General features: G+C 40.7%; 5 protein-coding genes across 15 annotated transcripts in view; 4 read left to right on the top strand and 1 right to left on the bottom strand.

The window, feature by feature from the left end:
* The first annotated feature begins 18 nt into the window (after positions 1-18).
* LOC130202413 (flap endonuclease GEN homolog 1) lies at positions 19-7,672 on the top strand. Its single transcript, XM_056427941.1, has 13 exons — positions 19-595; positions 704-902; positions 992-1,168; positions 2,342-2,452; positions 2,538-2,611; positions 2,738-2,820; positions 3,045-3,195; positions 3,342-3,378; positions 3,477-3,557; positions 3,636-3,766; positions 3,901-3,962; positions 4,656-4,805; positions 5,310-7,672. The coding sequence occupies exons 1-13, from the start codon at positions 435-437 to the stop codon at positions 6,674-6,676; spliced, it is 2,784 nt and encodes a 927-aa protein (XP_056283916.1). The 5' UTR covers positions 19-434; the 3' UTR covers positions 6,677-7,672.
* Positions 7,673-8,053: 381 nt separating this feature from the next.
* Positions 8,054-9,438, top strand: msgn1 (mesogenin 1). Its single transcript, XM_056428567.1, has one exon. It carries the CDS (start codon positions 8,727-8,729, stop codon positions 9,144-9,146), a length of 420 nt encoding a protein of 139 aa, XP_056284542.1. The 5' UTR covers positions 8,054-8,726; the 3' UTR covers positions 9,147-9,438.
* Positions 9,439-10,284: 846 nt separating this feature from the next.
* si:ch211-51e12.7 (uncharacterized protein LOC336335 homolog) lies at positions 10,285-15,308 on the top strand. 9 transcript variants are annotated; one of them, XM_056428561.1, is made up of 6 exons: positions 10,285-10,476; positions 12,381-12,469; positions 12,645-12,794; positions 13,027-13,073; positions 13,452-13,571; positions 14,175-15,308. In XM_056428561.1, exons 2-6 carry the CDS (start codon positions 12,381-12,383, stop codon positions 14,333-14,335), a joined length of 567 nt encoding a protein of 188 aa, XP_056284536.1. In that variant the 5' UTR covers positions 10,285-10,476; the 3' UTR covers positions 14,336-15,308. The 9 variants fall into 9 exon arrangements, 8 of the variants coding, with proteins under 8 accessions (XP_056284536.1, XP_056284535.1, XP_056284533.1 ...); XM_056428560.1 differs by having other exon boundaries at positions 13,446-13,571; XM_056428558.1 differs by having other exon boundaries at positions 13,425-13,571.
* A 1,274-nt stretch (positions 15,309-16,582) lies between these two features.
* On the bottom strand, positions 16,583-19,488 carry mrps10 (mitochondrial ribosomal protein S10). The gene is made up of 7 exons (XM_056428563.1): positions 19,395-19,488; positions 19,170-19,222; positions 18,449-18,518; positions 18,172-18,311; positions 17,968-18,076; positions 17,783-17,872; positions 16,583-17,672 (listed from the first exon to the last, which is right to left on the bottom strand). Exons 1-7 carry the CDS (start codon positions 19,464-19,466, stop codon positions 17,592-17,594), a joined length of 615 nt encoding a protein of 204 aa, XP_056284538.1. The 5' UTR covers positions 19,467-19,488; the 3' UTR covers positions 16,583-17,591.
* Positions 19,489-20,581: 1,093 nt separating this feature from the next.
* tulp4a (TUB like protein 4a) overlaps positions 20,582-26,281 on the top strand; it is a 34,859-nt gene continuing 29,159 nt past the window's right edge. For 2 of the 3 annotated variants that reach the window (XM_056428732.1, XM_056428730.1), the window contains exons 1-2: positions 20,582-20,730; positions 21,703-22,629. In XM_056428732.1, the coding sequence (XP_056284707.1) occupies positions 22,378-22,629 (252 nt within the window). In that variant the 5' untranslated portion in view covers positions 20,582-20,730; positions 21,703-22,377. Of the gene's footprint in view, positions 20,731-21,545; positions 22,630-26,281 lie in introns of those variants that run through there. The other variant, XM_056428731.1, reaches the window with a different exon arrangement.

Raw genomic sequence — 26,281 nt, 5'->3', positions numbered from 1 at the left:
AAAAACGTCTTCCCTTCGAACGGCCTGTAAACAGGAGCTTGTCTCCATAGCAACGCGCATTTAGCGGCGCTTTAATATGACGTTTACGTTTTCAAAAGTCCGGCTGCGACTGACTTCGCGAGACTGTTTCCTTTCTTTATACCTTGTTGTGTAAATAATAAGTGCATTACAATTATAGGTGTTACATTACGTTAAAGAAAGCTTTGCGATTACCCATATTCAATTTAAACTTCAAATTGCCTTTATTTTTCACGTCGTGACAATTAATACCGCAACAAGGCAGCGTAGCACAGAGCTGCTCCACGAATTGGGACGCGGCCCAATGGCGCCACTGTTTGAACGCTTGTCGTCCAGTTGTCTTTGTGTTGTTGAGCATTCACGTTTTCTTCATACCACCCTCGTTTGAGTCAACTGAAGAGCCGTTCTGGGCGGATATGGGTGTTCACGACTTGTGGTCCATCGTGGAGCCGGTTCGTGAGTCGGTGCCGCTGTACAGTTTGAGCGGAATGACTCTGGCAGTGGACCTGAGTTTATGGGTGTGCGAGGCCCAGCATGTCCAAGCGATGATGGGGAGAGTTACCAAGCCCCACCTGAGGTAAATGTCACGCAGTGCTCGCTAATCGACTCCACATTATGTTAGTAACTTTATCTTTTTGTACCGCTGGTCACCGGTTACCGCAAGACGATGTTCTCTTGTGTCCAGGAATATATTTTTCAGGGCGTCATCCCTCACCCTTATGGGAGTAAAGCTGGTCTTTGTGATGGAAGGAGAAGCCCCTAAACTGAAAGCAGAAACCATGAGCAAGAGGACAGAAACAAGATACGGAGGATTCAAAAAGGCTTCTGCCCCGAAGACTACAATAAACACCAGCAGAGGGCGCTTTAAAGCTGTACTCCGAGAGGTTAGTTGCTTCTCCACTCACCTGCATTTCAGGCTGTCAAATAAAATGACTCATTTTGATGCACTCTTGTCCTTCTCTAATATCTGCAGTGTGCAGACATGTTGGACTATCTGGGTATGCCCTGGGTGACAGCTGCTGGGGAGGCTGAGGCCATGTGTGCCTACCTGGACTCCCAGGGCCTGGTGGACGGATGCATCACTAACGACGGAGATGCCTTCTTGTATGGAGCTCAGACTGTCTACAGGAACTTCAACATGAACAGTAAAGTACGTTTGTGAAAGTGTAATCATCCTGGGTGCGTGCAATATCTGGAGAAAGTTGAACTCAAATCTCTGGACTGGAGTCTGAGTGAATATGCTGCAGTGCTCGTTGGAAAGGCTTCTTCATTGCAACCTGTTCTGTTGATTAGTACTGAATTTATTCCTGAGAACCCTAACTCAGTGGTTTTGAAAAGACTAATTCTAGACCACTTCAGTAACACATGTGCACCTGTCCAAACTGGTATTTGTTTTTTTTAATAATGTTTAAAAACAAATTCCCTGTTCATTTCCAGAAGAAAATACAGTATTATATGTCTTTGTTCCTTATTGCATCCCTAAAATGCATACCTGGTTGAACAATTGAGGTTAAGTAGTTATGCTTACTGTTATGACTGCTACTTATTTTTTTATGTTATGTACTTCATTTAGTTTAACCCTCCTGTTACCTTTAGGGTCAATTTGACCCCATTCAATGTTTAATGTCGGTGTTCTTTGGGGTCAATTTGACCCCAGGCTGTTTTTCACTGTGTCAAACATATAAGAAATATCAACTTTTTTATATATTTAAAGGGCTATTTAGGTAGTCAACAAACAAACATAAAGTACCTCACACTTAAACTTGGGAAACAATATGAATTCTACTAATTTTCTGGAGGTTTTAATTGCTGGGGTCAAATTGACCCGGAGGGTAAAATATGTTAAATGTGAAGGTAACAGGAGGGTTAAGAAGTGCAAGTGTAACACTTTTTTAATTTAGCCTGGTAATCGTTATGAAAAAGATAATAAACATTTTCATTAGCAAAATTATGAGTCACGTAATTAACCAACAAGCTGACAGATCCTTAATGCATTTGCATTTTTAGCATCAGTATTTTGTTATATTTATCAAGTTTAAAAAAGTGAATGCAATGATAACAGCGAATAGATTGCCACTTTTTTCATTTCCATATCCATTTATCTGTCGTCCAAACCAAAAAATAAACTTTAAGGTATACATCATGGTAATTTGTGATCCACATTTAACATTTATTTAGTCAATTACATCAGTAATCATGGATTAATAATGATAATGATTTCATGAACGATATGTCCCTATCTGATTGTTCAATTCTTTCCATTGGCCTACTGATGCCTTGATTAAAAAATAATATTAATATTGTTTCTCCCTTTTCCCTCCAGGACCCACAGGTGGACTGTTACAGGACATCCAGGGTCCAAACAGAGTTGCATCTTTCCAGAGAGAATCTAGTGGGTCTGGCCATCCTCCTTGGCTGCGATTATATTCCTAAAGTACGGAGGACATCTTCATATAACATTTCTCAAAATCATCAATATGAAGAACTTATTTCACTGTCCAATGTCATTCTTCCATAAGGGCGTTCTAGGTGTTGGTAAAGAGCAAACTCTGAGGCTTATCCAGATGCTGAAAGGACAAACACTTCTGCAGAGGTAGGAGACACAGATTATGTTCTTGCCTGTTTGATTGTGTATCGGCAGTATGTTGTCATTTCCTCACATAAACAGTGTGTGTCGTGTTGTTTTTGTGCACTTGTAAACTGTCTTTGATCTCTTCAGGTTTATGCAGTGGAAGGAGGAGAATGCAGGTGTGTTTGAGGGAGTAAAGAAGGTTCCTCACTGCAACATATGTCGACATCCTGGTGAGTGTGTGTGGGGGGTCCCTGGAAAGGACATCTTTCACAAATGGCTGATTTAAAGCCATTTACATGTTAAAACATCCACATATGTGAGCGATGCGTTCGTCTGAATATGACTTTGTCTTCACACCTAAGTTTTAAAGTGTGTTGAATGTTTTTTGTCCGTCTACTTGTTTTTCTCTTGTTTTGTCAAATATTAATTCTGATTGATCTCCTCCCTTTCTCAGGCTCAGCGAAGGCGCATGAACGTGGCGGCTGTTTGCTTTGCGACAGCAAACGTTTCTGTCAACCTCAGGACTTTGACTACCGGTGTCCTTGTGACTGGCACCACTATGAACAGGCCCGGCAGGAATTGTCTTTTGAGGCAAATATCAGAAAGTATGGCGATTTACAAAAAGAGTAAATGTGGAATGGCAATGTACTATCAATCTATGGGCTTTGAGCTGTTTGTCGTGATGATTTAAAATGATAGTTTGCATGTTATGTGTAATCTGTTTATTTTTTGTGTATCATTTCTTTTTTAGGAAAACACTGGCAAATCAACAGTTCCCTTTCACAGAGGTACAGAGGGTTTTCATCTGCAATGGTTTATATATTGTTCTTCAGTTGATTAATAATCTTCACAGCATGGTTTTTAACACTTTAATTGCATTTTGTAGATCATTTGTGAGTTTCTGATTTCAAAGGATAAGCCTGTGTCACATTTTAAGAGGAGGCAGCCAAATATGCTGATGATACAGGTAATGGGCTTATTAATATGACTTGTTCAGTCAGTTTTTTTTAAAGTTAGTTGAATGTTAACTTCTTTTTTCCCCCAGAAATTTGCCAATGACAAGATGGAGTGGCCGAAGCATTACACCAGTGAAAAGGTTTTAGTCCTGATCACCTATGCAGAGATGATGAACAGAAAATATGGAAGAGAAATGTCCTCCCAAATCAAGCCCCTCAGGTAGTCTTACAAGCCCAATTGAAAATGTTTAACAGACACAAAACTGTTGCTTAATTTGGTTAAGTGGCATTGTTGTGGTAAAAAAAAATTTCAGTGCAATTATAACACAGACCAATGCATTTTTCCTTCAAAAGAATATTGAAACCACGGGTGAGGAATGCCGTCGCTTGCTTCGAGGTCGTCTGGAGCGCACCAGGTCGGTATAAATCTCATGAACATTTCTTGCAGACTTCTTTTTCTCATATTAAGAAGATCGCAACATTTTTGAATACCTCCTCTGTGTTGAATGACACCGGGTTGTCTGTTAGTGACTTGCTGTGAGGTTGGATTCAGAGGTGACAGATCAGTCACAACAGCCACGAGGTGCTAAACTGGCTTCCTCCCCGGCTGGGAAATCTGTCATATCAAAGTCGCCTCCACTAACAAGCCCGCCTGACACGACCGGCCTGAGAAACTCTCACTCAGCTGGTTCAGTACGGGCATGTTCCTCATTTCATGTATTGTATCATTTAAAATATATATATATTTTTTTTTCTTCCATTATCCATACCGCTTATCCTCATTAGGGTCGCGGGGCGCTGGAGCCGATCCCAGCTGACATAGGGCGAAGGCAGGGTACACCCTGGACAGGCCGCCAGTCCCGGGTGTACCCTGCCTTCGCCCGATGTCAGCGGCATTTAAAATATATACAACTCAAATTATTACATCATGGATTTTAATGTGTATTTACCATTACTGAGTGCACAATAATCAAAACAATTTAAAATACCAAAACAACAGACTGGATTCTGATTCAGGCTTTGATTTTTATATATAAGGTAACAAGATACTTATTGAGAGCAATTTAGGCCTGACCTTGATTTCTTATTTTACTTCTTTTTTTTAAAAGAACATTTCGTGTTTCCTGAGGATCGGCCTGCAGAGGATCAACAGGAAGTGAGGACGGTGGAGGAAGAGTCTCTCTTCCGTGTGGCCTACCCAGAGGTGGTGGAGAGCTACCTGAGAGACAAAGCTTTGGCCGAAGAGAACAAAAACAAGAGTAAGACTATCATATGCAGTTGCATGCAAAATGCATATTAGTATTTAAACACAACATTCAGGGCCATCTCTCTCTCTCCCCCAGCCCCCACACTCACACACGCACTCACACACATATAGACTTGACAAGCTCCTGATCAAAGGCACCTGGTACTTTGACTTGTTTTTTGTTTTTTTCTATTATTGCAATCTCTCACCTGAAAAAGTAGTTTTTCGGCTGGTTCACACTAAAGGCTTTGATGCAGCCGAGAGGTGTCTGCCTCACAGGCCTCGCTGTCACTGTATGCAGGTTGTACCCCCCCCCCCCACCACACACACACACACACACACACCACCCACACCCTGGTCATGACTGCTGTAGAGCTTCACTTCCTATTGCGTGGAAAAACTAGCCACTGAGTTTTAAATACTTTTACACAAGAGTAGCCGTTCACTCATTCAAAATGCATTTGACATCATTTAGATGTTCACTGACATCTAGTCTTGATCTTCTTTTTTTTTACAGAGAAAAGGCCAAAGAGTAAAAAGGAGAAGCCATCTGAGGTCTCCGATGGTATTTCAGACCTCTTGGCCCAGATGACCCTTCAGAGTTCCTCTAACACAAACGCACAAACGCTGATCCATGCCATTTCAGACACGGATGAACCAGAAGTGGTGGTTTTGGACAGTCCGGTTAACCATAAAAAGGATCTGAAGTCAAAAGAAGATGACCGTAATCTCGGCGGTTGCCCCAGTACTCCTCTGTCTCCGGCCAAATCAGAGGCTGCTGCTTCATTGTCTGTCTCTGCTGTTATCGATGCTCTACACCTGAGTGATATTGACTGGGATGCCTTGTCCTTCTCATCTTCTCCAACTCAACAATCGGCTGCAAACCATAACACTGAGCCCAAACTGAGCAAAGCCACAGACGGTGATGTCAGGGAAACAAAGGCTGAAAACGCAAAGCAGAAAACCTCAGGTGAGGTCAAAGAAGACGACTCCTCAGCTCCGGAGTTGTGCTACACAGACTGTCCTCTGAGGGACCGGCTGCTCATGAGGAACACAGCGAAGGTTGTGAACCAGATGGGGGCACACAATGACGTGGTCTCAAAACAACTCAACTATGAGTTGGCTTCTTTCAAACACATTACTTCTCATAACTCAAAACTAAATGGCCAGATCCCCAGTAATGGTAGTTGTGAATTATCAGGAAAGGAATCTGCTGTTGACAAAAAAGAGCCACTGATGGACAAAAGGCAGTGGGCAACGAGTAATGGCGAAACAAACACTCGCAGCGCAAAACATCAGTTGGGCCCTGCAGCTCAGGTTAAGACAAAGGACAGATGTAATTACTCCCAAAAGCCTCCTGAGAAATATACATTTGTCCAAAAAGCCATTTCATCATCTGCTGTCGCACCACAGAGGAGCCACTCTGACCCAGGTCAACGGGACAAGGACCAGAAGAGGCCACAGGCCGCCAAGAAGAGCGTGTGTATGAGCATGTGTTCATCGAGCGAGGAAAGTGATGCAGAGAACCAGCAGTCTGGACCTCAAAGAAAGACTCAAATCAAGCCCATGAACAAGATTACGGACAGCTTTCGCTCAGGCTTTCCCTTGAAACATAAAAGAGTCCAACCAGCAGCGAAAATGGCTCAAGCTGTTCAGCTACTACAACTAAAAGCTCAGCGCTGCAGTCCAGATATCGAGATAAACGACATACCTTTATCAACGAAAAGCAGATGCCAGGATATCTCAGCAGCTGAAGTGGATGGCGGGGTGTTCTTTCAGACTCCAGCATCACCTGTCGTTGTGTTAGACAGCGATGACTCGGCTATTTTTAGTGAGAGTCCATTGCCACTGGCAGAGAGACTGCGGCTGAAATTCCTGAAGTGAGCAGGAGGATAACAGGATGATGGACAAGGACGTGTAAACTGTGAAGTGTTGAATGTTTATTCTTAACCCTGGGAATGGAGTTCGAACAAAAAGTCTTATCTCAAGGTCTGCTTTTTACAGAAGAGCTGTAATAGTTAGTCTAGTTGTCAGTCGACGGAAAATTAATCATCAACTTTGCATTGTTTTAGTATTTTTTTATTGCAAATAAGTCAACTTTTTTTATAAATTTACATCAAATTAACTTGTAAAGAAGAATCAAGAAAAACAGAACCTGTTACTAAATACATATGTTTCTGCAAAACAGTTGTATGTATAATTGTGAAATTTGGTTAGAAAGCTCCAGAAAAAGCAAAGAATCTGACGTCAAACTTATTTCCATTATTTCTTTGAGGCTGTGCCATTAGATTGAATACAATGTGCTGACATTGAGAAGCTTGATTGATTATATTAATAATAATGAAATTGTTACAATAAATATTCTTCTTCTAAATGTTTTCTATGACCAAAATGTGCCATTCATCTGGTCCTAAAAGGAACTGTTGGGGGGGAAAAGCTTGTGGACTAACACAGTGTTCATGTTCTACGTGTAACGACACCACATGTGCTGTTTGACAAGCTGAGATGTGTCGCTAACGGGACGCCGGGGATGCTGAGCTGCTGGTTTTACAACCTGCCAGTGTTGATCCCCTTGATCATGAGTGGGGCCTTGCACACCTTTTCAGACATGAAAGGTCTGGCAGCAGCTTGGTGACAGCTGCATCCTCTACCCAAATAACAACAAGTGCTGGAAATATAGAACAATTTGCCAGGAGGGCTCTGCTTCTTTCCAGAAGTTTGTTGAGTTGTGTCTTTCTTGTGAGGTGTAAATATATCACTTGATGGAAACAGGGAAAACTGCATTGGCAACACATTGGTACACACTCCAGGTGTACAATTAAAGGTAAAATATTGTTACGATTCAGTACAGAACAGTCTATTAAATAATGTTGGCCTTGATTTACACCTTTTCTGTGACAGTAATTGTTGCTTATTCTGTGTGCTCTGATATACACTACCGTTCAAAAGTTTGGGGTCACTTAGAAATGTCTTTATTTTTCAAAGAAAAGCACTGTTTTTTCAATAAAGATAACATTAAATTAATCAAAAATACACTCTATACATTGTTAATGTGGTAAATTAATATTCGAGGTGGAAGTGTCTGGTTTCTCCATAGGTGTAGAGAGGCTCATTTACATCAACTATCACTCCAGTGTTCTAATGGTACATTGTGTTTGCTAATCACCTTAGAAGACTAATATCTGATTAGAAAACCCTTGTGCAATTATGCTAGCACAGCTGAAAACAGTTATGCTGGTGATATAAGCTATACAACTGGCCTTCCTTTGAGCTTGAAGTTTGTAGAACAAAATTAATACTTCAAATATTAATCATTATTTCTAACCTTGTCAATGTCTTGACTACATTTTATATTCATTTGATAAATAAAAGTTATATTTTTCATGGAAGACACAAAATTGTCTGGGTGACCCGAAACCTTTGAACGGTAGTGTATGTTGAACAACTATACTTGCGATTGGTTGAAACTTATTATTATTTTTAGTTATTTATTTGGCGGTTTATATATCTCCCAGACTGAAGACACATGCAGGCCTGACTTACCAGAGAGGTGTGAAGAGCTCAGGTGAAACAACATCCCCTCATGCCTTCATTAGCGGATCACATCAAACTGATAATTGTCGTCGTGCAGACTTTAAAGAGTTATTTCGCACAAAAGGAATCTAATTATTTTTCTTTCCATCACATTATCCGTCTATTTAGCCCGATTCACACCACAGTGATAACGAACGACGTCCTTCGAGACGGTCGCATTTTGGCACTTGAAGTTTTCTTTGAACTTTTTTCGCCTGAGCTGTGAACCCATAAACCTCCGGAGATCTGCTTCTATATAAAAAGGCGTTGGCCAAAATCACCTCCACAGAATCCGCCTGTCATTCACCCCGAATGTCATCCGCGCTACGCGAACGTCTTGGAGTCTCTGGATATTTCTAACATGGACCTGGAGGTTGTCACCGCTAAAATGCTGTCTGAGTGGAAGACTTTTGTGGACGTTCACGACTCGCTTCAGTCCACCTCCCCGGACTCCTCGATAGACTCCATGTGCTCTTCACCGGAGATGTGCTACTCCAGCGGGCACCAAGAGATGAAGGACTTCCCCTTCGGCTTCACCGGACCGAGGGCTACTCCAACGGCGCAGAGGCTGGGCAAGCCCAAGATGTCCACCAAAAGACGCATGAAGGCCAGCGAGAGGGAGAAGATGCGGATGAGGAGTCTCGCCGAGGCTCTGCACCATCTGCGCGACTACCTGCCGCCGGACTACAGCAAGAGAGGCCAACCCCTGACCAAGATACAGACCCTCAAATACACAATTGAATACATCAACAAGCTTTCTGACATCCTGGGCCGCGCGTAACGGACACACATTTGACTTTTTACGCGTCAGGTTTACTCTCATCTGGACATTAAATAAAGTGTGTTTTATATGAGAAATACAATATTTTGAGATAACTTAATTGTTAAATTTCATAAATATGTCCTTCTTTTTGCCGTTTTCTTGTAAATATTGTTTAGCGGGCACTTGGCAATTATGGTGTGGCCCTTATGAGGCTGCCTTTGATAGAGTTATGAATGCAGTGTTTGGAAATACAGTGTGCTGTTTGTTGATATGTTTATGTTTCTCTGATGGTATGGGCTTGAAACATTATTTTACTTATGAATAATCTCTCTACAGCCCAAATGTTTGTGTTTTAACAGAATTGAGAATTTAGAGAAATTTTGTTATATGTTGTTGGTTGTTGTGTAGTAATGTTGTCAGCTGCAATATATAAAAGTGTTAAAAAAATGTTTTTTATGAAATTTGTTTAGTCATTCATAGTAATTGACGATTAGTCCTGTTGTTTTTGTTTGTTAGTTGATTAGTCCTTTTGTTAACCATTCTAATTCTAACATTGGATACTAACATTGGATGGATTCAAGTAAAAATAAAAATTATATATAATATATATATATACCTGAACACTGACTGTCGGGTTATATACATAAATATGTCCTCTACTTAAACATCCACAATACATTATATTATCTTCTTTTCTTTACTTTAATTTTTAATAATTTAACTTTATTGGTAAAATTGATTACAACAAACGTCACCCGATTCCTCCAATCAGAATGCTAAAACATCACACACACACACAACAACAACAAGAAGCAAATCAGTCATCATTCTTCCGGTGGGCGTAACTCCTCCCCCCTTCCTCTCATCATGTTTTTCCTCCCTAAGAAGTCTCAGAACTGAGGATTGTTTGTCTATAGCTGCCAGCTGCCATCTCAAACCGCCAAAGAGCTGCAGAAAGGTGTAGGCAATTGTACATTTTTTAATTGTCCTAATATATTGTAGCGACCCTGTGAAGTGGCTGTCAATCACAGTGTGGCACCGTGCATGCTGGTCGAGGGGGCGGGCCTGTGATTGGCGGAGTAGAGGGGAGGCGGGGTTAACCTGTCGGAAAAGGGGAGTTAAGGGTGGTTGACGGGAACCGTTGTTGTTGACGTTCGAGCTGCTGAGCCGAGAGGAGCACGCTGTCTGTGTTGGTGGATGCCCAATAAAGGAGGAGTAATAACGTCGTCCCGTCTCCGTGTCATCAGTGCCATAACGTCCGAGACGTTACAATATATATTTATTTGTATTTGCCAGCACGACAATTGCAATACTTTTAAAATCCACCTCGCTTCCATCATCAACCGAAGTAAGTCCCTTCTGCATTTCACCGGCGCTCCAAAGCGTTTGAAAACCACAGGAACGCCCTTTTATACACGACTAATTCACACTCGATATTAGTCTTATTTATGTCGTATTTTCAATTATGAATGTTGTTGTCAAACGCCGAATGTTTACTGGAATAATATTCACAACGAAGCACCAGTTTAAGACACAATATCAAAATGTCATGTCCGTTTTGGCTTTTGCGATGTTTACTCCAGGACATAGTCAGAGCCCTGCTGGCCCTCTGCCAGAGAGCTCAGGTGTTGCTTCTCGGGATCAGGGTAAAATGTTTCCGTGACGCTCGACGTGCCGTTGGCTCTGCAGGCTTATTTACTCTAAAATAACACTGTGCTAATGTATGTGTGCGCGTGACCGTCCTCTATGGCACGGCGACTGTCTTTACAGCTTTTAGTTTATGATTGTGTATGTAGCCTATATATACATAGATGTACAGGTACTGTTTAAAATACATGCATATAACGTGACTGATATAAATTGGATGTACAAAACATTATAAATCCAACACGATACAATTCAACAACAACACCACAAACAGGCTACAACATAGAGGTGTCCCCTTCATGAGGTAGGATTAATTGCAACGCTCTGTTTAATGTGCTCCTTTATAAGTATTAAGATCAAGTAGTGGGCAAACAACATACACAAAGTATAAATAAACAGCACGGGTGCATGAACTACAACATGCTTTAACAATGATGGAACTCACCGTTTATCAAATAATCCCAAATCCTAGTACTTTTAGACGTGCATAGGCTTTTTTGTTTACTGGAAGACAATAATGAAGACATAATATTCCCACTGGGAGAGTAAATAGTGCACATATGTTGACATCATCACAACTCGTTGCATTTTTGTTGTCTGCTATATTATATTATATACACATGTTATAAAATAAACGTGTTTTTCGAACAGGATACTTGGCCAATGTGTGGCTCTCTTGAGCTCATGGGATGCCTAGCCAAAGTTCCTGACACTCTGAAATGAAAACTATTCATGAGCACCTTCCCCAGGCTGCTGGTCTTCTGAGGCGGTTGCTCCCTCAGTAAAAATTTCGAAAAGTCACTCAAAATAATGCAAATTCCCCAAATAACTTTCAGTTCTGTGGTTAGTGTCCACTTCCCCCTCTCTTCTCCTCCCCCTAAATCACACCATTCTGCTCTGCACTCTACGGTCTAGTGGCATCACAGATCCTGCATTTTACAGTGATCCAGGCTTAGGGACTATTAATAATTTGCCTGTGATCAGCTTTGACTTTCAGTTGTCTGGTCCGTGCTTATAACCCGTCATCGGCTTCTCTGTGAGACATGCAGCGTCTGTCACACCCAGGGTGATGGAGCAATGCAGGGAATCCAACACTGAGGTTTCATGTATCAACAATCTGCTGAGTGACATTTTCACAGCCTTGAGTCTTATTGTAGACACAAACATACCTAAAACAGGCCTAGTGGTATTATACAAACATTTTACATAAAGATGGCTGTGTATCACTATGTTATAAAGTTAATACCAGTAAACATAATATCAAATGAAGACTCAAGTCTTTGTTGCTACTGATGCGTGATTTTTATTTCCTTATATCAGATAAAGCTTTTGGATGGAGGCTCTGATTTCTTGCTTAACCTTATAGCTGCAGGGAAGTTACTAATTCTGCATGAAATCTATTTTAAATGGTAAAATGCCCTTTTAGTTCCTTTCTGCAGAGTTTGAATGATTTATTTTGCATGTAGAAGCTAAAGAAAATTGTTGTATGTAAACAAGTTCTATCATGTATATGCAATTATGGTCAGTGAAGGAAATATAATTTTTTTATTTCATACAAATTAGAATAATTAATTAGGATAGTATTATTGACCTGCATTATTTCAGATGGATGGAGACACAGAAAAAAAGGTGACAGAGTCTTCAAAAAATCCCAAGGAAGAATCTCAGAGACCCTTAATGGACCACACATTTAGGTCAGTCTTATGATTCTTTACAGCCTTATACTGTATTTATGGATATGTTTTTTAACTGCATGTGAAGGAAAGCTGAGGGCTCCTTATCACTCAAGTGTATTTTCCTGCTTTTGGGTTTCACCCCACAGTTTTTTGTACATGACTTTTTTCCTAATTTAAAAAAAAATCTCCTCAGGGGTCATGGCTTTAAAAGCCGTGGTGGAGGGGGTCGGATAGGTCGAGGTGGCATGCGTGGTGGGCGGGGCATGATGAAAGGGTTTGAGCCACCTGGATACGGGAGGGGTCGATCGAAAGAGGGTGCCATGAATGGATTTACACCCATGAGGTGAGGACATTTTAATTGTACATGGTGTGAAGGATAAATTTTTTATATTGGTGTAATTATTTGGTTCGAATGCAAACAAATAATGTGGTTTAAAACCATATAAGAGAAATGCATTTAAGTTAAAAACACAATGTGATGTGAGACCCTTAATGAGGTTTCACCTACAGATAACCAAATACCGTTGATATGTGCTGTATTAACTTCTATGGAACTTCCTGCTGTTTCCTTGCAGAGGAATGAGGAGGATGAGACCTTACCCGGACCCCAGAAATCATCGAGGTAGGGGTGGACCAATGGGCATGGGTGGACCAATGTGCATGGGCCCTCCTCCTCCCTTCCCACCCCCCATGCATATGAGAGGCCCCTTCCCACCCATGCCCAGGTGACCCCCTCACACACAATCATATGGCCATGGCAGCCAAATTAACGTGATAAAAAGGCTTTTTGTCTATGATTTAAGAACCATCTTCCTGATTGTTTATATACCGTACTGTAGGCTGAATAATGGCCGATATTTGAGCTGTAGTTTGGAGCAATTTATCTCTTCACTTTTGACTTTTGAAATCCTCAGGCTTTAATGGGTATATGTGTGTTGTCACTCAACTGATCCTATACTTGCATCAACACAAGCTCGTCTCTCTCTGTCTCGAGGCACAGACCCCATGCATCCCCTCCTCCAGGACATCCTGGTTTCAGAGGGCTTGCACCACACCCTCGAGGCCGTAGCATGCTGCTTCCTGGACCTCCACGCCACTTCCACCACAGCAGCCAAAGAGGGTAAGAGCTGTTTGAATATTAATATCACGCTCAAGCTTTGCAATTCACAATTCTCTGCACTTTCCCTGTATATTTTTTACTGAATATATTTAAAACACCCCTGATGAGTATTTGAGACATGCTTACAGAAGTTACATTCCTTTAACTCTGTAAAGCAAATACACAGTAAACTGTGAGCCAATAGCCTGAAACCATGCATAGTCCTTTCTGTCCCTTTTCTCTCTTCTCTTTAATCTCTTAATCTCTTAATCACCTTAATAATTTTGCTCTAATATTTTTATTTTTCAGTTTGTCTATCAAATAGAATCAATTATATATAAATATAGCGTTTTGCCCAACTAATTTGACTGAATACAACAAATGGTCAAAGAATGTAAACTTAGTTTGTAAATAAGAAATATATCTATTAATATCTGCTCGACTATTTTAAGCCATCATTTTAAATATTGCATTGAATAATGACATTGGGAAAGACACTAGACTGTAATTGCCTTTGTTAGGGACACAGGACACAGGAATAGTGCAGGTGGCTGCTCTTATCAGAGTGAGCCCCCGAGTGGCCAAAGCCAGGTATCCAATTTGTGACTTTATCCTTTTGCACAGTTTCCACAATGGACCGGTCTCTCCTCCTCCTCCTCCTCCTCCTCCTCACCCTCCACCTGGTAGAGGCCAGAGGTGGCCAGGGCCCCCTGGTGGCCGACGCTTTTAACACAGCCTGCCCTGAAAACAAAACCCAAACACTTGATCATGTAGAAGGGGCCTGAGGTGGTGCAGTAAATGAAATGCCCCTTAATGATGTGCTGCACTAAGTCTCTGAGTAACTTCATGACGTACTCTGTGGCCAAATGTCTGCTTATTGATATTGTCTACTGGCAAAGAAATAATGTGAAACTGACTAATGGCAACTTAAAATGCCTCACGACTTTAAAAATGTAAAGGCATTCTGTTATTTTTGTTAAATATATACTGTTGGTACTGTAGGAACTATTAGTGTTGGGAAGAAGGCGTTTAGAAGCCGGTTTGAAGCTGCTGTTCTGAAAGGGAGAAAAGTTATTCAAAGTTCATTGAATGCTCTGTGGTTCTTGTTACGGTCACCCTGTGAGCTATAAGACGTTTTCCTAAATCATAATATAGAAATAATAAAATGGGTGACACTGTTTATGTGTGAATTAAATAACAGAAAGAGAGCATAACAGCGCTCGAGCAAAGCTGTCAACCAGCGTTCCACCGTGGACCTCTAACCTCTCTTTTGTTACATAGAAATAGTTTATGTATCGTAATACTTTAAAGTAAGAGTTAATCATGTATTATAACCTCACTAAGCCGTGGAGTAATTATTGTTTAACACTGACACGTTTTTCATGGTGAATATTACACTTGTTAAATATTTATTTCATATTTATTTCATATTTGACATTGTTGATGTGCCGTTATTCCATGTTATCAGATTGTCTTCAGCAATTTATCTTGTTACGGCAAAATGGAAATAGGCATCATGAATGAATAGTATATTTAAAAATATTTCTCGTAGATTTTATAAAGCAAATTCCATTTGTATTTCCTTCAGTTAAGGACAAGAAGTTACTCTTTACTGTGTCTAGTTGTTCAAGTGTCATGAATACTATGCCCACTGTAATTAACATAACTTTTGTGAACCTGTGAATGTGTTTGATGAAAACTGTCAAGACATGGTAAAGTAGTGGGAAGAATAATAATAAAAGATAAAAATAAACTCTACTTTTCTTTATTTGTTTATTCACAAACAAGACTGAGTTTTTTTACAAACTATTTATATCATCTGGGAGAGAATACAAATGTCCCAACTATTACTGTACACAGCGGTGTTTCATATTTGAAAGTGAACATTTGATTCATGGAAAGACATCTTTAAAATGTGGAGGACAAGAGCCCTTAATGAAAGGAACATTCAGCTTCTTGGTGACTGGAACTAACTGCAAATAAGAAAAGACAAGTCATCCAACTTTTTAACTTTTAGTAACTAGAACATTTACTTTGCTCACTATGGTGTATTACTATTCATATTAACGTATTCATTTGACCGGAAGACTCAGAGCCGCTTGACTTCAAAAGCGTCGAAATGCTTTAGAATAAACTTCCCAGTTCAAATTCAGTGCACGTCTGAAAGAAGGACATCATCTCCAAAGGATGAACACTCTGATATGACCCAGGATTTATTGTCTTGCTATAAGATATTGTCAGTCATTTAATATTCTTGTAGCTAATTGCTCTTATATTCCTGTAAATGTTTATAAAAATAAAATGTGCCAAGCATGTATATGTATGTGCATATACAGTTGCGGTATCTTCATAGCAGAGTAGTAACACTTTATCAAATGAAGGATGCAGACACCATATCATGGGACATTAAATAAATTGGACACCAAAACATGTTTTAAATTCTTCATGTTTTGCAAGCTTTGTGAATGCATGTATCTTTTTTTTGTGCATAGTGTGCACATTTAGGCAGATTTACTTTTTTTTAAAGTTGGAACAAAACCCTGCTGTTGTGCAAAAGCAATCATAGGAAGATACATTCACGAATAGTACTTAATGTAACATGGATTGTTCATTATTCCTGGATGACAGAAAATGTTCTCTGAGCCTCTCAGAATAACTCCGAAGTTATTCATCACAGGTAGTTTGATTAATGAATTAGCCATCGACCCGTGTTGCACTCTCCTTCTCCTGTCTTTCTTTTTCCATCTCTTCAGCACTTTCAATATGTTGCTGCCTCTTCCGTCCCTTCTCGTTCTCCCTTTGGTTAATTATAACAGACTGACTTATTGTCTCCTGAAGGGGGGCACACAGTACAGGTAACCTCCCGGGCCCCAGGAACCCAGCCCCTTCCTCACATCTCTCCCCTCCTTCATCAGCGGTGTGACACTTGAACAGGTGAGTTCCTCTTGTGTCTTAATCCCTAAACCCCTCCCTCCCTGATGCCTGGAGATGCTCTCTTTCAGGGTGGAAGTTGAAACAATGACATCACTCAGTGAGGTTCACATCCCTATAGGTCAATAGGTTATGGCACGATTTTATTAATAGCTAAAAAAAATACATTGCAGATTTTTGCTAGACTCACATGGAAGTACATCTGTACTGTGAATTCCTAACAAGAATAGACAGAGTACACCTTGTGGCAATGCACGAGCATCAGAAGATGAGTGATTCTTGCCGACTATCTTACTGGGACACTTACTTGTTAAACACTATTAGTAGGAATGGGCCAATTTAACCGTAATAGCTAATTTATTATGAGCCAAGAAGTAAAAATATAGATTTTTTAAAATGGTTGCATAGGCTTCTTTGAAGTATAGTTGCATATTACAAAGTATTCATGTATGAATCTTAAATGAGAATGTGATCTGGAATATTTAGGTAAAACATGGAGAGGGGGCAGAAAAGTGACTGCATAAATATGGGGACTTTTACCATAAAACCTCCTCAAATTACAGGAACTATTAGCCTTCAATCAAAAAGTATGCCATGATGTTTTTACTGTTAAGAAGAGGACAGATGTGAAATTAAATTCTCTTTTGTCGCAAAGATTTTTGAATACCAATAAATCAATAAATGCAAAAAAGAAATGTCTTGTGTTCGTGTCTTGTGTCCAACCGAATAACTCAAACTAATTCAATATGTCTGCACGAAGTTAAACGAAAACATTATTATATTAAAATCATAATTCTGATTAAAGAACTGCACAAAGGGTGAGTTAAAGTTAAATACAGAATTTATTAATTGAAGAAAAACCCCAAACATACAATATATTCCATACTTTTTCCACGGAAAAAAAAAAACTGCCAGTGAATGACTATTAGATGTTGATATGATGAACATAAGTTCCTTAGTTGGCCCTTTTTCTATTGTGTTCAACTCCGTATTGATGACAATGATGAAGACTATGATGAGCAGCTCACGGGTCCATGACAACCATATGCTAATACTGCAGTTGTTTCACATCTTCTGGAGAAAACACATCTCAGAAGAATCCATTGCTCATCACTGGCTGAGCTCGTTATCAATGGGGTGGTCCTCCCACAGGGGTTTAAGGATGTGATCTGGAACCTTCTCCATGGTGGTCTGATAGCATGAACAAAAGGGAAGGAAATCCATTCATTCAGACCATTTGAATTCAGTTAGATTGATCAGGTGGGTTTGTTGTGGACCTACAACTGACTGCAGTAACTCACCTTTGTCACCGCCATGGCTACACCTTCAGGGAGGTTCCTCTGGACGTATTCAAGGTAGACCTGTGCTGTGCAGCCTGTTATATGAGCCAGCTGCAGCAAAAGAATCATCACATACCATCGTGACACTCAAAATACCAAATGTTGACTAATTTAATTAAGCAAACAGAAATTGTTCAGGTTGTCACCTCAATGCACCGGTAGTGTGTCCTCATTTCATACTGGACCCTGTGATTTTTGAAGATGTGAACCGACTTCAAGAGTGTGAACCTGTCCATGTCCTTCGGTTGTTCATGACTGTGGCAGAAGAAAAAGAGCAGCTAAATAATGAGAGATATATACGATAATATATCGCTAACATTGCTAGTGTACCATGTGGCAGCTTAACTTACACTTTATTGATGGTGATGTTAAGCTCCTTCGCGGCCGTAGTGGCAAACAACTCATAGCTGTCCAACACGGCTCTGTCATGACCTTTGACCAACAGTGACACCTTCTGAAACAGCGTGTCGGCCTCTTCTGTGACAGTGATCTGCAAGGGAATGAATGTAAACATGAAACGAGATACATTGCTCACGAGTGGACGTCTCACTTAAAAAAAAAAAATTATATTGAGCAGAGCTATTAAAAAAAACAGCCTGCGATGAATTAATTGTACCGATAACTCACTGATGAAGGCGTTGATGAAAACACTGTCGTCGTGTGGAAGGAAGTGCTGGATGCCAGTGGGAGAAGGGACCTGCAGGAACAGAATGGTAAATTGTTAACAAGTTTTGCACAAATGATTCTGTAACTTTACTGCGAGACGACTGCATATAGAAGTTGTTTTGGTATCGGCTTCACACTAAATCTGTTTTTCAGCCCCCTGAATATAATGTATCTGTTGGAAATCCAAACATGACCATACAAAGCTTACATCTTTTGTTTTCCTTCTGTACCGCATCAGTTTTTAGGATCATTTACCTTGATAAGAGATCATTTAAAGCCACATACACTCTTTGAATCAAAACTGTAGTTTTCTGAATTTTGGAATGTCAAACTGGAATAAGCTCCTAAATCATTAAATACCATTTCTAATAATAGAAATTACACATCTTCCTGTTTAAAATCTGCCTAGTTATTAATTTCTTTTGTTCCACTTGTGCTTTTAAACATTTTATTTTACTGTTACATCAAATAAAGTGCTCTAAAATTGTAATGTACGCCCTTCTTATATCAACATGTGCAATGCTGCTAACACAATTAGTTGAGAATAGTTAAATGGTTGGATTGTATAACTTGCCTTGATGTAACTACTGCAGAAAACAGCTTGAGTCAAAGGTGACATGTCTACCGTTATTAATAAACTACGTAGAGTTCAAATCAGCGGAGAATAACAACTGTAACGTACCTGGTTATATTGTTTGTCCTGTGACCTGAACAGGCACCCACAGCCCTCGGTCCCTGGAAGTAAACGCACATTATTAACGTTATAGAAGACATTTTCGTTTAACCACCTCGCTACAGCCGCAGTCAGAGACCAAACAGCGAGGTTTCCTGACTAATTCTCAAACGGTCACATTAGTTAATATTTAGCGGGTGTGGTACACAATAAAGAATACGTATGTCACTGTACCAAATGTGAGATCCCTCCAAGTATCCTTGTAAGATAAAACAAGTCTCGTCTGAGAGTCATGGGGGCGGCCATGTTTTTAGGAAGGTGGGACAGAAGGCTGGGACCAAATATATTCTTCTTCATCTGTTTTGTGCTCGTGCCGGTTGGTAAGTAACGCTATGACGCCTTAGCGCCACCAAGTGGACTGGAGTGTAAATTACCAATCTAAATATTGACTATTTCATATACAAGATTCAAGATATTTTGTTGTCATATTCTCAGTTCATATGCGTACAATGCAAATATTACATTGTGATGTCCTCCTTCCATACATAATTACAATAACTTAAACTAAAGTTACACATTTAAATTAAGAATTAAAATACTAAAAGAGCAGGCAATCTTTTTGCCAAGCAGTGATATGCATACAACACGATCCTGAAGTGGCCTATTCTCGGTTTTATAACATATGGCACCCTTGGACTAAAGTTTATTTCTGTTATTTAGCTGGTTTTTGACTTACATCTCAATTGTCAATACAACACTTTTGACTTTTCTAAAATGTATCTTGTGTTGGATTAAATTCAAATCAGCGGATTTTTTTAATTAACTAGTTATTTCACACATTTCTATTTGGAATTGTTTCAACATCACCTGTACATAAATAGTCTTAATGAGTATTGAATATTGTCTGACTTTTTTAATATGTATTTGCTACAGAGACAAACGCTACACACGCATACTCTAATACATGTCTATGTACATTGTTTTCAATGATTGTACACACCAGCAATCAGTAATAAGAATCTAATGCTTCAGAAATTATAGTTGAATTATTTTTTTGTGGGCGAGAATAATCTTAAAAACTGAGTTTTTTTGTAATATTTGACAATGACGATTGATTTCATCCTCATTCGTGAAAAGATTACATTCAATTTAAAGTTAAAACCACATACTGTATATAAGAAGAACAACAAAAACCGTTATTGATGTGAACCGTGAACATTTAATTGGTCTAAGTCACGTGCCTGTCACGTGACCCAGCTGTGGGCCCTGCCAGTGTACACAGTAGCAGGCTGCAGGCAGAGGAATAAGCAGCAGAGGTAAGCGCTCCACTGGCAGTCGGCGACAATGCTGTAATTAAATGCCCACTTTGTCAACAAGGCCACTCATCGTTGTTGTTACGGAGGCCTACGCGCTAATATTAAAATAACTGTGAGAATAAACGGCCGGCTAACGTGCTAGCTGTAGTCCGTTAGCGACCAGCGGCGGATGGACCGAGTCTCCGCCGACGGGTGCTCCGGTTCAGCTAGCTGGTCGGTTAGCCGGGTAGCGATCACTGGCAGCTCCCGGAGAGGTGAGGTGCATCACCGACAGGTGACGGGGACCGCGTCCCCCCAACGCCTCGGTTTGCTAGATTAGCTTCACCGCACAAAGACGATAGCTCGCTCCGATTAAACCGGGGAGGTGAATCCTGCTGCTGACATGTTGTGATCTCTGGAGCCCACACAGCATCCAGAGACCAGCTATCTGTTGCTAGCGGGCATCTCATGGTGATGGCTGTCTGTTCATCTTCATCATCTTCAGTAGTATTTGAGTATGAGCTAATTAGTGACGTTATTAGCACTGGGTCTTTCTTTTCATGAACGGCTCAAATCATGTGTTACACTCTAGCTGGGGCAGCAGTTGTATCACCTGTTTATAATTTAGTTTAAGTGGAATTGATGTATCGCTATATAGAATTTTTTTCTTTCTCATTTCGACAGTTGACTAACGTTAAAGCCACCGGGTCTCGTGTTGTTGTCCCGATGACAGTCCGTACGGATCTTAACGACCACCAGCTCCCACCTTGTCTGTCGGAGCTCATTGCATTTATTTTATAATTGTGTGTCACTGTTTCATTTAACGCTAGTTTTCTCGCCCCACTTTTATCCCACTGAATTGTTTTTTTCCTCTGTTACTGTCGCCTCCGTACGTCAGTGCTCGCCTAATAAAACGGGGACTAAAATGATACATGGTTCCTCTGAATAATTCATTAGTTAAATATCCTTCCGCGGAGCAGGATAGTCCTCGAACTAAAGTCATTGCTCTTTATGACATGAGAAACGGAAAGTGATGTTTAATTTTAGGTTGGCGCATTAATATTTATATTAACTGCTGTGGGTGGCAGGTGAGTGCTTCCAACGCGTTTACATGGTTCATACCTTGAAACAGTCTGTTTTTTTCCCACTGAGTAATATTAAACCGTATATTTGTTTTTAATGACACATGTTTACTTTCTGAGCAACACTTCTGTGTGATAATGACATCATCTCTTTGTGCCCAGCAGTCCTCCATGGGTTCCCCGAGGCGGGTTGTAAAGACAGATTGGCTGACGTGATGATGTCACCAGGAGAAGCAGCTCTCCTGCGGGCAGACAGCTGATGGAGTCCCTGCTCCTCCTCTCACACACACGGCCAGGGTCGCATGAGGAGGACAAGGAGCACTGACATGACACACTGAACTGGACAGAGACGTTACGAACATCTACTGGAATTTTTTGGGCGGATGTTTCTTTTTGATCACATGACTGGAGTCTGGAATCTGCCTCAGTGGATTTCTAAATATTTATCCGGTACTCTCATCTGTTGCCTTGTCATTTTTAACATCAACAAGGCAGCTCTCGAATCAAACGTATCACAGTGACTTGAATGAGTGCCTTTTGTAGTGTATCCCATTCAGATATATAGAATCTTAAATACAGCTTCGCTAAAGTCCACAGTTTTGTGACCTCATTTGTACTTTTTGGGAAGTGATCACCCTGAATAAATATTGCAAATCACCAAGATACCTGAAGGAAAGCTCGAGTACTATGCACCGCTGTCGCTATCTCCCCCATCAGACACTGAAACAGTAACTTCAGCGGAGGAGAGGCACTCATAACGGTACCGCCCCTCCCCCCCCCCCTCTGGGTATTTTACTCTTTGTTTGTTTTTTACCTACGGAAGTTTGGAGAGCTGCAAGGATGTTTGCCGCCGTGGAGCATGGCCCTGTCCTCTGCAGCGACTCCAACATCCTGTGCTTGTCCTGGAAGGGCCGTGTGCCCAAGAGCGAGATGGAGAAGCCGGTGTGCAGGAAACGGTACTACGAGGAGGGCTGGCTCGCTACTGGGAACGGTCGAGGAGTTGTTGGGGTCACGTTCACGTCCAGCCACTGCAGACGGGACCGGCCGACCCCACAGAGAGTGAACTTCAACCTCAGAGGACACAACAGCGAGGTAAGAGGAGTTTCCTGGGGAAATGCGTCATTCCTGTTTGGGCATTGATGTGTGGTGGCAGGAAAGGTAAAGAACAAATGAAAAATCAGAGTAAAAAACCCTGTATTTAAGAAGAAATTGAATATAATACATGTATTCTATTATACATAGAGCAAAGTACATACTATCTTCTGAATAATACATCGATAGGGTATTTCTAATAAGTTACTTAACCCATCTAACCAGCCTCTAATTCAAACTCTACATTGCAAATAAATTCAACTCAACTTTCTCTTCATTGTCCATGAGACAATAGATTATTGATTTCCCTTCAAACAGTCGGCTTAAGCCTCCTCAGTTCTACACTGCTGGGATGCAGCGGAATGCAAATGGCTGCAGACTGTTACCAGTAGCTCTCTGGGCACACACAAATGTGATTAAAGAGTAGAACTGTAGGAGATTTCTTTTCACTTTTTCCTCTCCCAAGCTGCAGGGTCAGGTGCTGACCAATGTCCTTGAAGCTGCGCGTCGTTGTACTTATTTAGGGCAGGTGTTTGTCAACAAGCATCTTGTCTAGCACATAGAGTTAAAGGCTGTCCCTACCTGTGCCATGGCACGCTGAGAGCTTCTAGTCTTTCTACAGGAGTTGATTTCACAGTTTTAACTACATACTAACACACTAGATAGTCTGGTGACACGATCTTTGTAGTGTTTGGTTTGAAGTAAGACCTGTATACTCTTGCTGGCTCATGGTGAGACACCCCTGCATTAGATCTCCCTGCTGCGCCAAGTCAAAACATTTCAGTGCTCCACCCTGTGGCATTGCTCTTATCTTTCATCACGGTGAACTCGTGCACTGAGGCCATTTGCTCTAGCATCGGAAAGATCAGATGAGTAATGTAGAAGTTTATTGCCTGCCATGTATATGAATATTCCCTTCACTCTGGCAGTGCTGGCACACGTAGATTGCAAACAGGTTGCGTTTTCTCTCTTGCTGAGTGTAGCCGGTGGTCAGATGGAGCAAGGTGCTGTGTCAGCATTCCATAAGGCAGCTGAGGGGAGAGTGGATGAATCCCTACTGGGAGTGACTGAAGCGCAGCAGAAATGTCATTTAACCCGGCCCACTTGAATGTGGTCCAAGTCCTGACATTTCCCTTATTTTGGTGCATGCAGTGTGGACGAGGTCAAACCTACACAACTCAAATGTATCCACGTTTTCATATTCTAATTTGATTTCATGCACTTATTTTGGCTCGTATAAATTCATCTTTACGCATCTACACTTTGCTGTTTTGTGTGTTTAAAAAAAATAACAAGAGAAACTAAACATTGTTTTCATTGGGATTTTGTAATGGGTGTGTTTGTAACCTTACTATCATGATGTTTGCATAACTATTTGTGTAATTGTATTCATCTATCAAATTGCTTTTCACATTAAGCACATATGCAACTGGGAGAAGATTGCACACTTCCCCTCTGCCCTCAGACCAGCATCAGTAATGAAAGTAGTAATGTCCTCTCCAATTCCACTCTATATTTGATATGAAGCAATAAATAAATGCCTTGAGAAATGCAAAATACATCGCTCGTCCACCCAATGCATCATTTGGGGTTCCTGACAGTGATGGAAATCACATTGCCTAATGAATTTTGTCAAGCCGTGACAGATCTGTTCACCCACGTCAGTTTGGAGGAGGAGGAGGGTTTTAAAACAGCACTCCTCAAACCAACATTATTTAATTTTTACAATGTTTTTCAAAATGCTGTGTCAATACATTTGGGTAACCTTTCCTCATCTCAAAAAGCGGCACGCTCAGCAGTTGCGTCCCCTGACAGTCCTGTCCTTTAAACGTCGGCACTGTCATTGAACACTTGTCGTCGTCGCCGATGACGATTGTCCTGACGCGTAATTTGCGCGAGTCATGTTATGAATGACTGCGCACACACACAAATACTACATGAACTCATCCTGTAGGAGTCCTGCCAAGATCAACCCTCATGGCAGCATCCTTAAGTTTGGCCGCTATTCCTGTTTATGTAAGGATCAGAGTGTCCTGTGATCATTTTAATGGAAGTAAGCGTCTGAATGGATGTGTCTTCTGGACTCGGCCCAATACGGGCGATGTAGGGCAGTACAGGGCGGATGTTAAGCTGTCAGATATCTGTGAAGAAAAGGGCAGACTGGTGGCGGACTGTATTCCTGTGTGTGTGACACTGCCTCCCAGGATAAAGCGCTTGATTTACACCTGGGTCCACCCAGTTTGCATGAGTGGGGTTTATGTTATGTGTGCTTATAGTCCCATCCTGTTTCATGCCATCAAAAATTTGTCTGACACATTGTTCTTATCTGAGGCTGCTACTGATTATTTTATTTACTAACCTGCTGAATTTTCTTTTTGCTTTAGTGATAAATCTTAAGTCTTTACATATGCCTATTGCATGTCTCAATGTGGTGACTTCAAACCACGTTTTGACCAACAAAACTACAACCTACCAATATTTATTTAGCAAAGATTGTGGAACAGAAAAAAGCTTATCAGTGTATTGGATTAGCCCAAACCAGTGGCTGTTGGAAAACAAGTTAATTTATTTAGCACGACTACTTTTGGTTTCTGTTCTAAACTGATTTTCGGTGATTGCTCATTGGGTTGATTGGATTTAAGTTTTTTTTATGGAAGAGCTTTTTTCATATTATGGCTATTCCATGTGTTGCAACACAAAATCACATTTATGAAGTAAGTTATTTTTAGACTAAAAAGAAATCAGACACATAAAAGTTGTATTGAAAGAAAATGTATCCTCAATTGTCCTGATACTATTTTGATATGATTTTCTAAACCAAGCCTTTTAGCAGCAGGTGTGTCCGTTGCATTACACGTGCAATTTGAAAATAGAAAAACGTTTCACGTCTCTCTCAGTGACTGTACTTCTGATGCTGCAGTGTTATTCCTCTGGGATGTGCATCGGAAGAGATCAACGCCTCTTTTGACAATCCAGTGCTTTTTCCCATTCTAGTGCTCCAAGACGCTGAGCAGAGAGTCTCTGAGTCCATTCATTCTCCACGAGTGCTGAACATCCCAGACAGGCTTTGACGAAGACTGTCGGCATCTTGACAAGGAAAAGTTGACCGCAACGCAGAGTTTGGGCAAATTGTCTGTCAGTATCCCATCAACTGCTAGCTTTGACACTTGTCCTACGGTGCAACCCTATATATGCTCTAATATTTGAGGGAAGTAAAAACAAAAATCCTAGTGAAAATATGAATTTTTCCAATTGTAGATTTAGTATACAGATTTAGCATACTATTGCATATAGCATTTAGCATAGTATGGTGGTTGCTTTTTTTTTTTTTTTAAAGTCAGTATTTACATTTTCAGTTTAAAGTCTTTATTTATTGCTATGCTGTGAGAGAAAGTAGAACACCAAGAGACGATCTCAATGGGGATGTTGTCACTTAAAGTCCTCCGTGTCCTCAGTCATTGTGTTTATGAATAGTTGAGACTAACACCACTTGTTAGTGATGGATGAGAAGTTGTGTGTGTCTCCTGAAACCGTTGAAAACAGGCATTCACACACACGCACACCTCGTTACCATTCCCATGCGTCTTAGTGGTGGATTATTTCCCAAAGGATTCCCACCTGTTGGTTTTCCCTGTGAGGCCAGGTCCAGGCT

Source organism: Pseudoliparis swirei, chromosome 12 (genome assembly GCF_029220125.1).
Source record: "Pseudoliparis swirei isolate HS2019 ecotype Mariana Trench chromosome 12, NWPU_hadal_v1, whole genome shotgun sequence".
NCBI lineage: Eukaryota > Metazoa > Chordata > Actinopteri > Perciformes > Liparidae > Pseudoliparis > Pseudoliparis swirei.
Note: the sequence above shows the minus strand (reverse complement) of the source record. Positions and strands in the feature narration are given on the sequence as shown.

Bases quoted from the DNA above. Each gene is read 5' to 3' on its own strand.
- LOC130202413 (XM_056427941.1), top strand. From the start codon at position 435: ATGGGTGTTCACGACTTGTGGTCCATCGTGGAGCCGGTTCGTGAGTCG. The intron at 3,379-3,476 runs GTACAGAGGGTT...TGCATTTTGTAG, and splicing joins AACAGTTCCCTTTCACAGAG to ATCATTTGTGAGTTTCTGAT. The intron at 3,558-3,635 runs GTAATGGGCTTA...TTTTTCCCCCAG, and splicing joins CAAATATGCTGATGATACAG to AAATTTGCCAATGACAAGAT.
- msgn1 (XM_056428567.1), top strand. From the start codon at position 8,727: ATGGACCTGGAGGTTGTCACCGCTAAAATGCTGTCTGAGTGGAAGACT.
- si:ch211-51e12.7 (XM_056428555.1), top strand. From the start codon at position 12,381: ATGGATGGAGACACAGAAAAAAAGGTGACAGAGTCTTCAAAAAATCCC. The intron at 12,470-12,644 runs GTCAGTCTTATG...AAATCTCCTCAG, and splicing joins TTAATGGACCACACATTTAG to GGGTCATGGCTTTAAAAGCC. The intron at 12,795-13,026 runs GTGAGGACATTT...GTTTCCTTGCAG, and splicing joins AATGGATTTACACCCATGAG to AGGAATGAGGAGGATGAGAC.
- mrps10 (XM_056428563.1), bottom strand. From the start codon at position 19,466: ATGGCCGCCCCCATGACTCTCAGACGAGACTTGTTTTATCTTACAAGG. The intron at 19,223-19,394 runs GTACAGTGACAT...GTTTACTTCCAG, and splicing joins TTGGAGGGATCTCACATTTG to GGACCGAGGGCTGTGGGTGC. The intron at 18,077-18,171 runs GTAAGTTAAGCT...CTTCTGCCACAG, and splicing joins AACATCACCATCAATAAAGT to TCATGAACAACCGAAGGACA.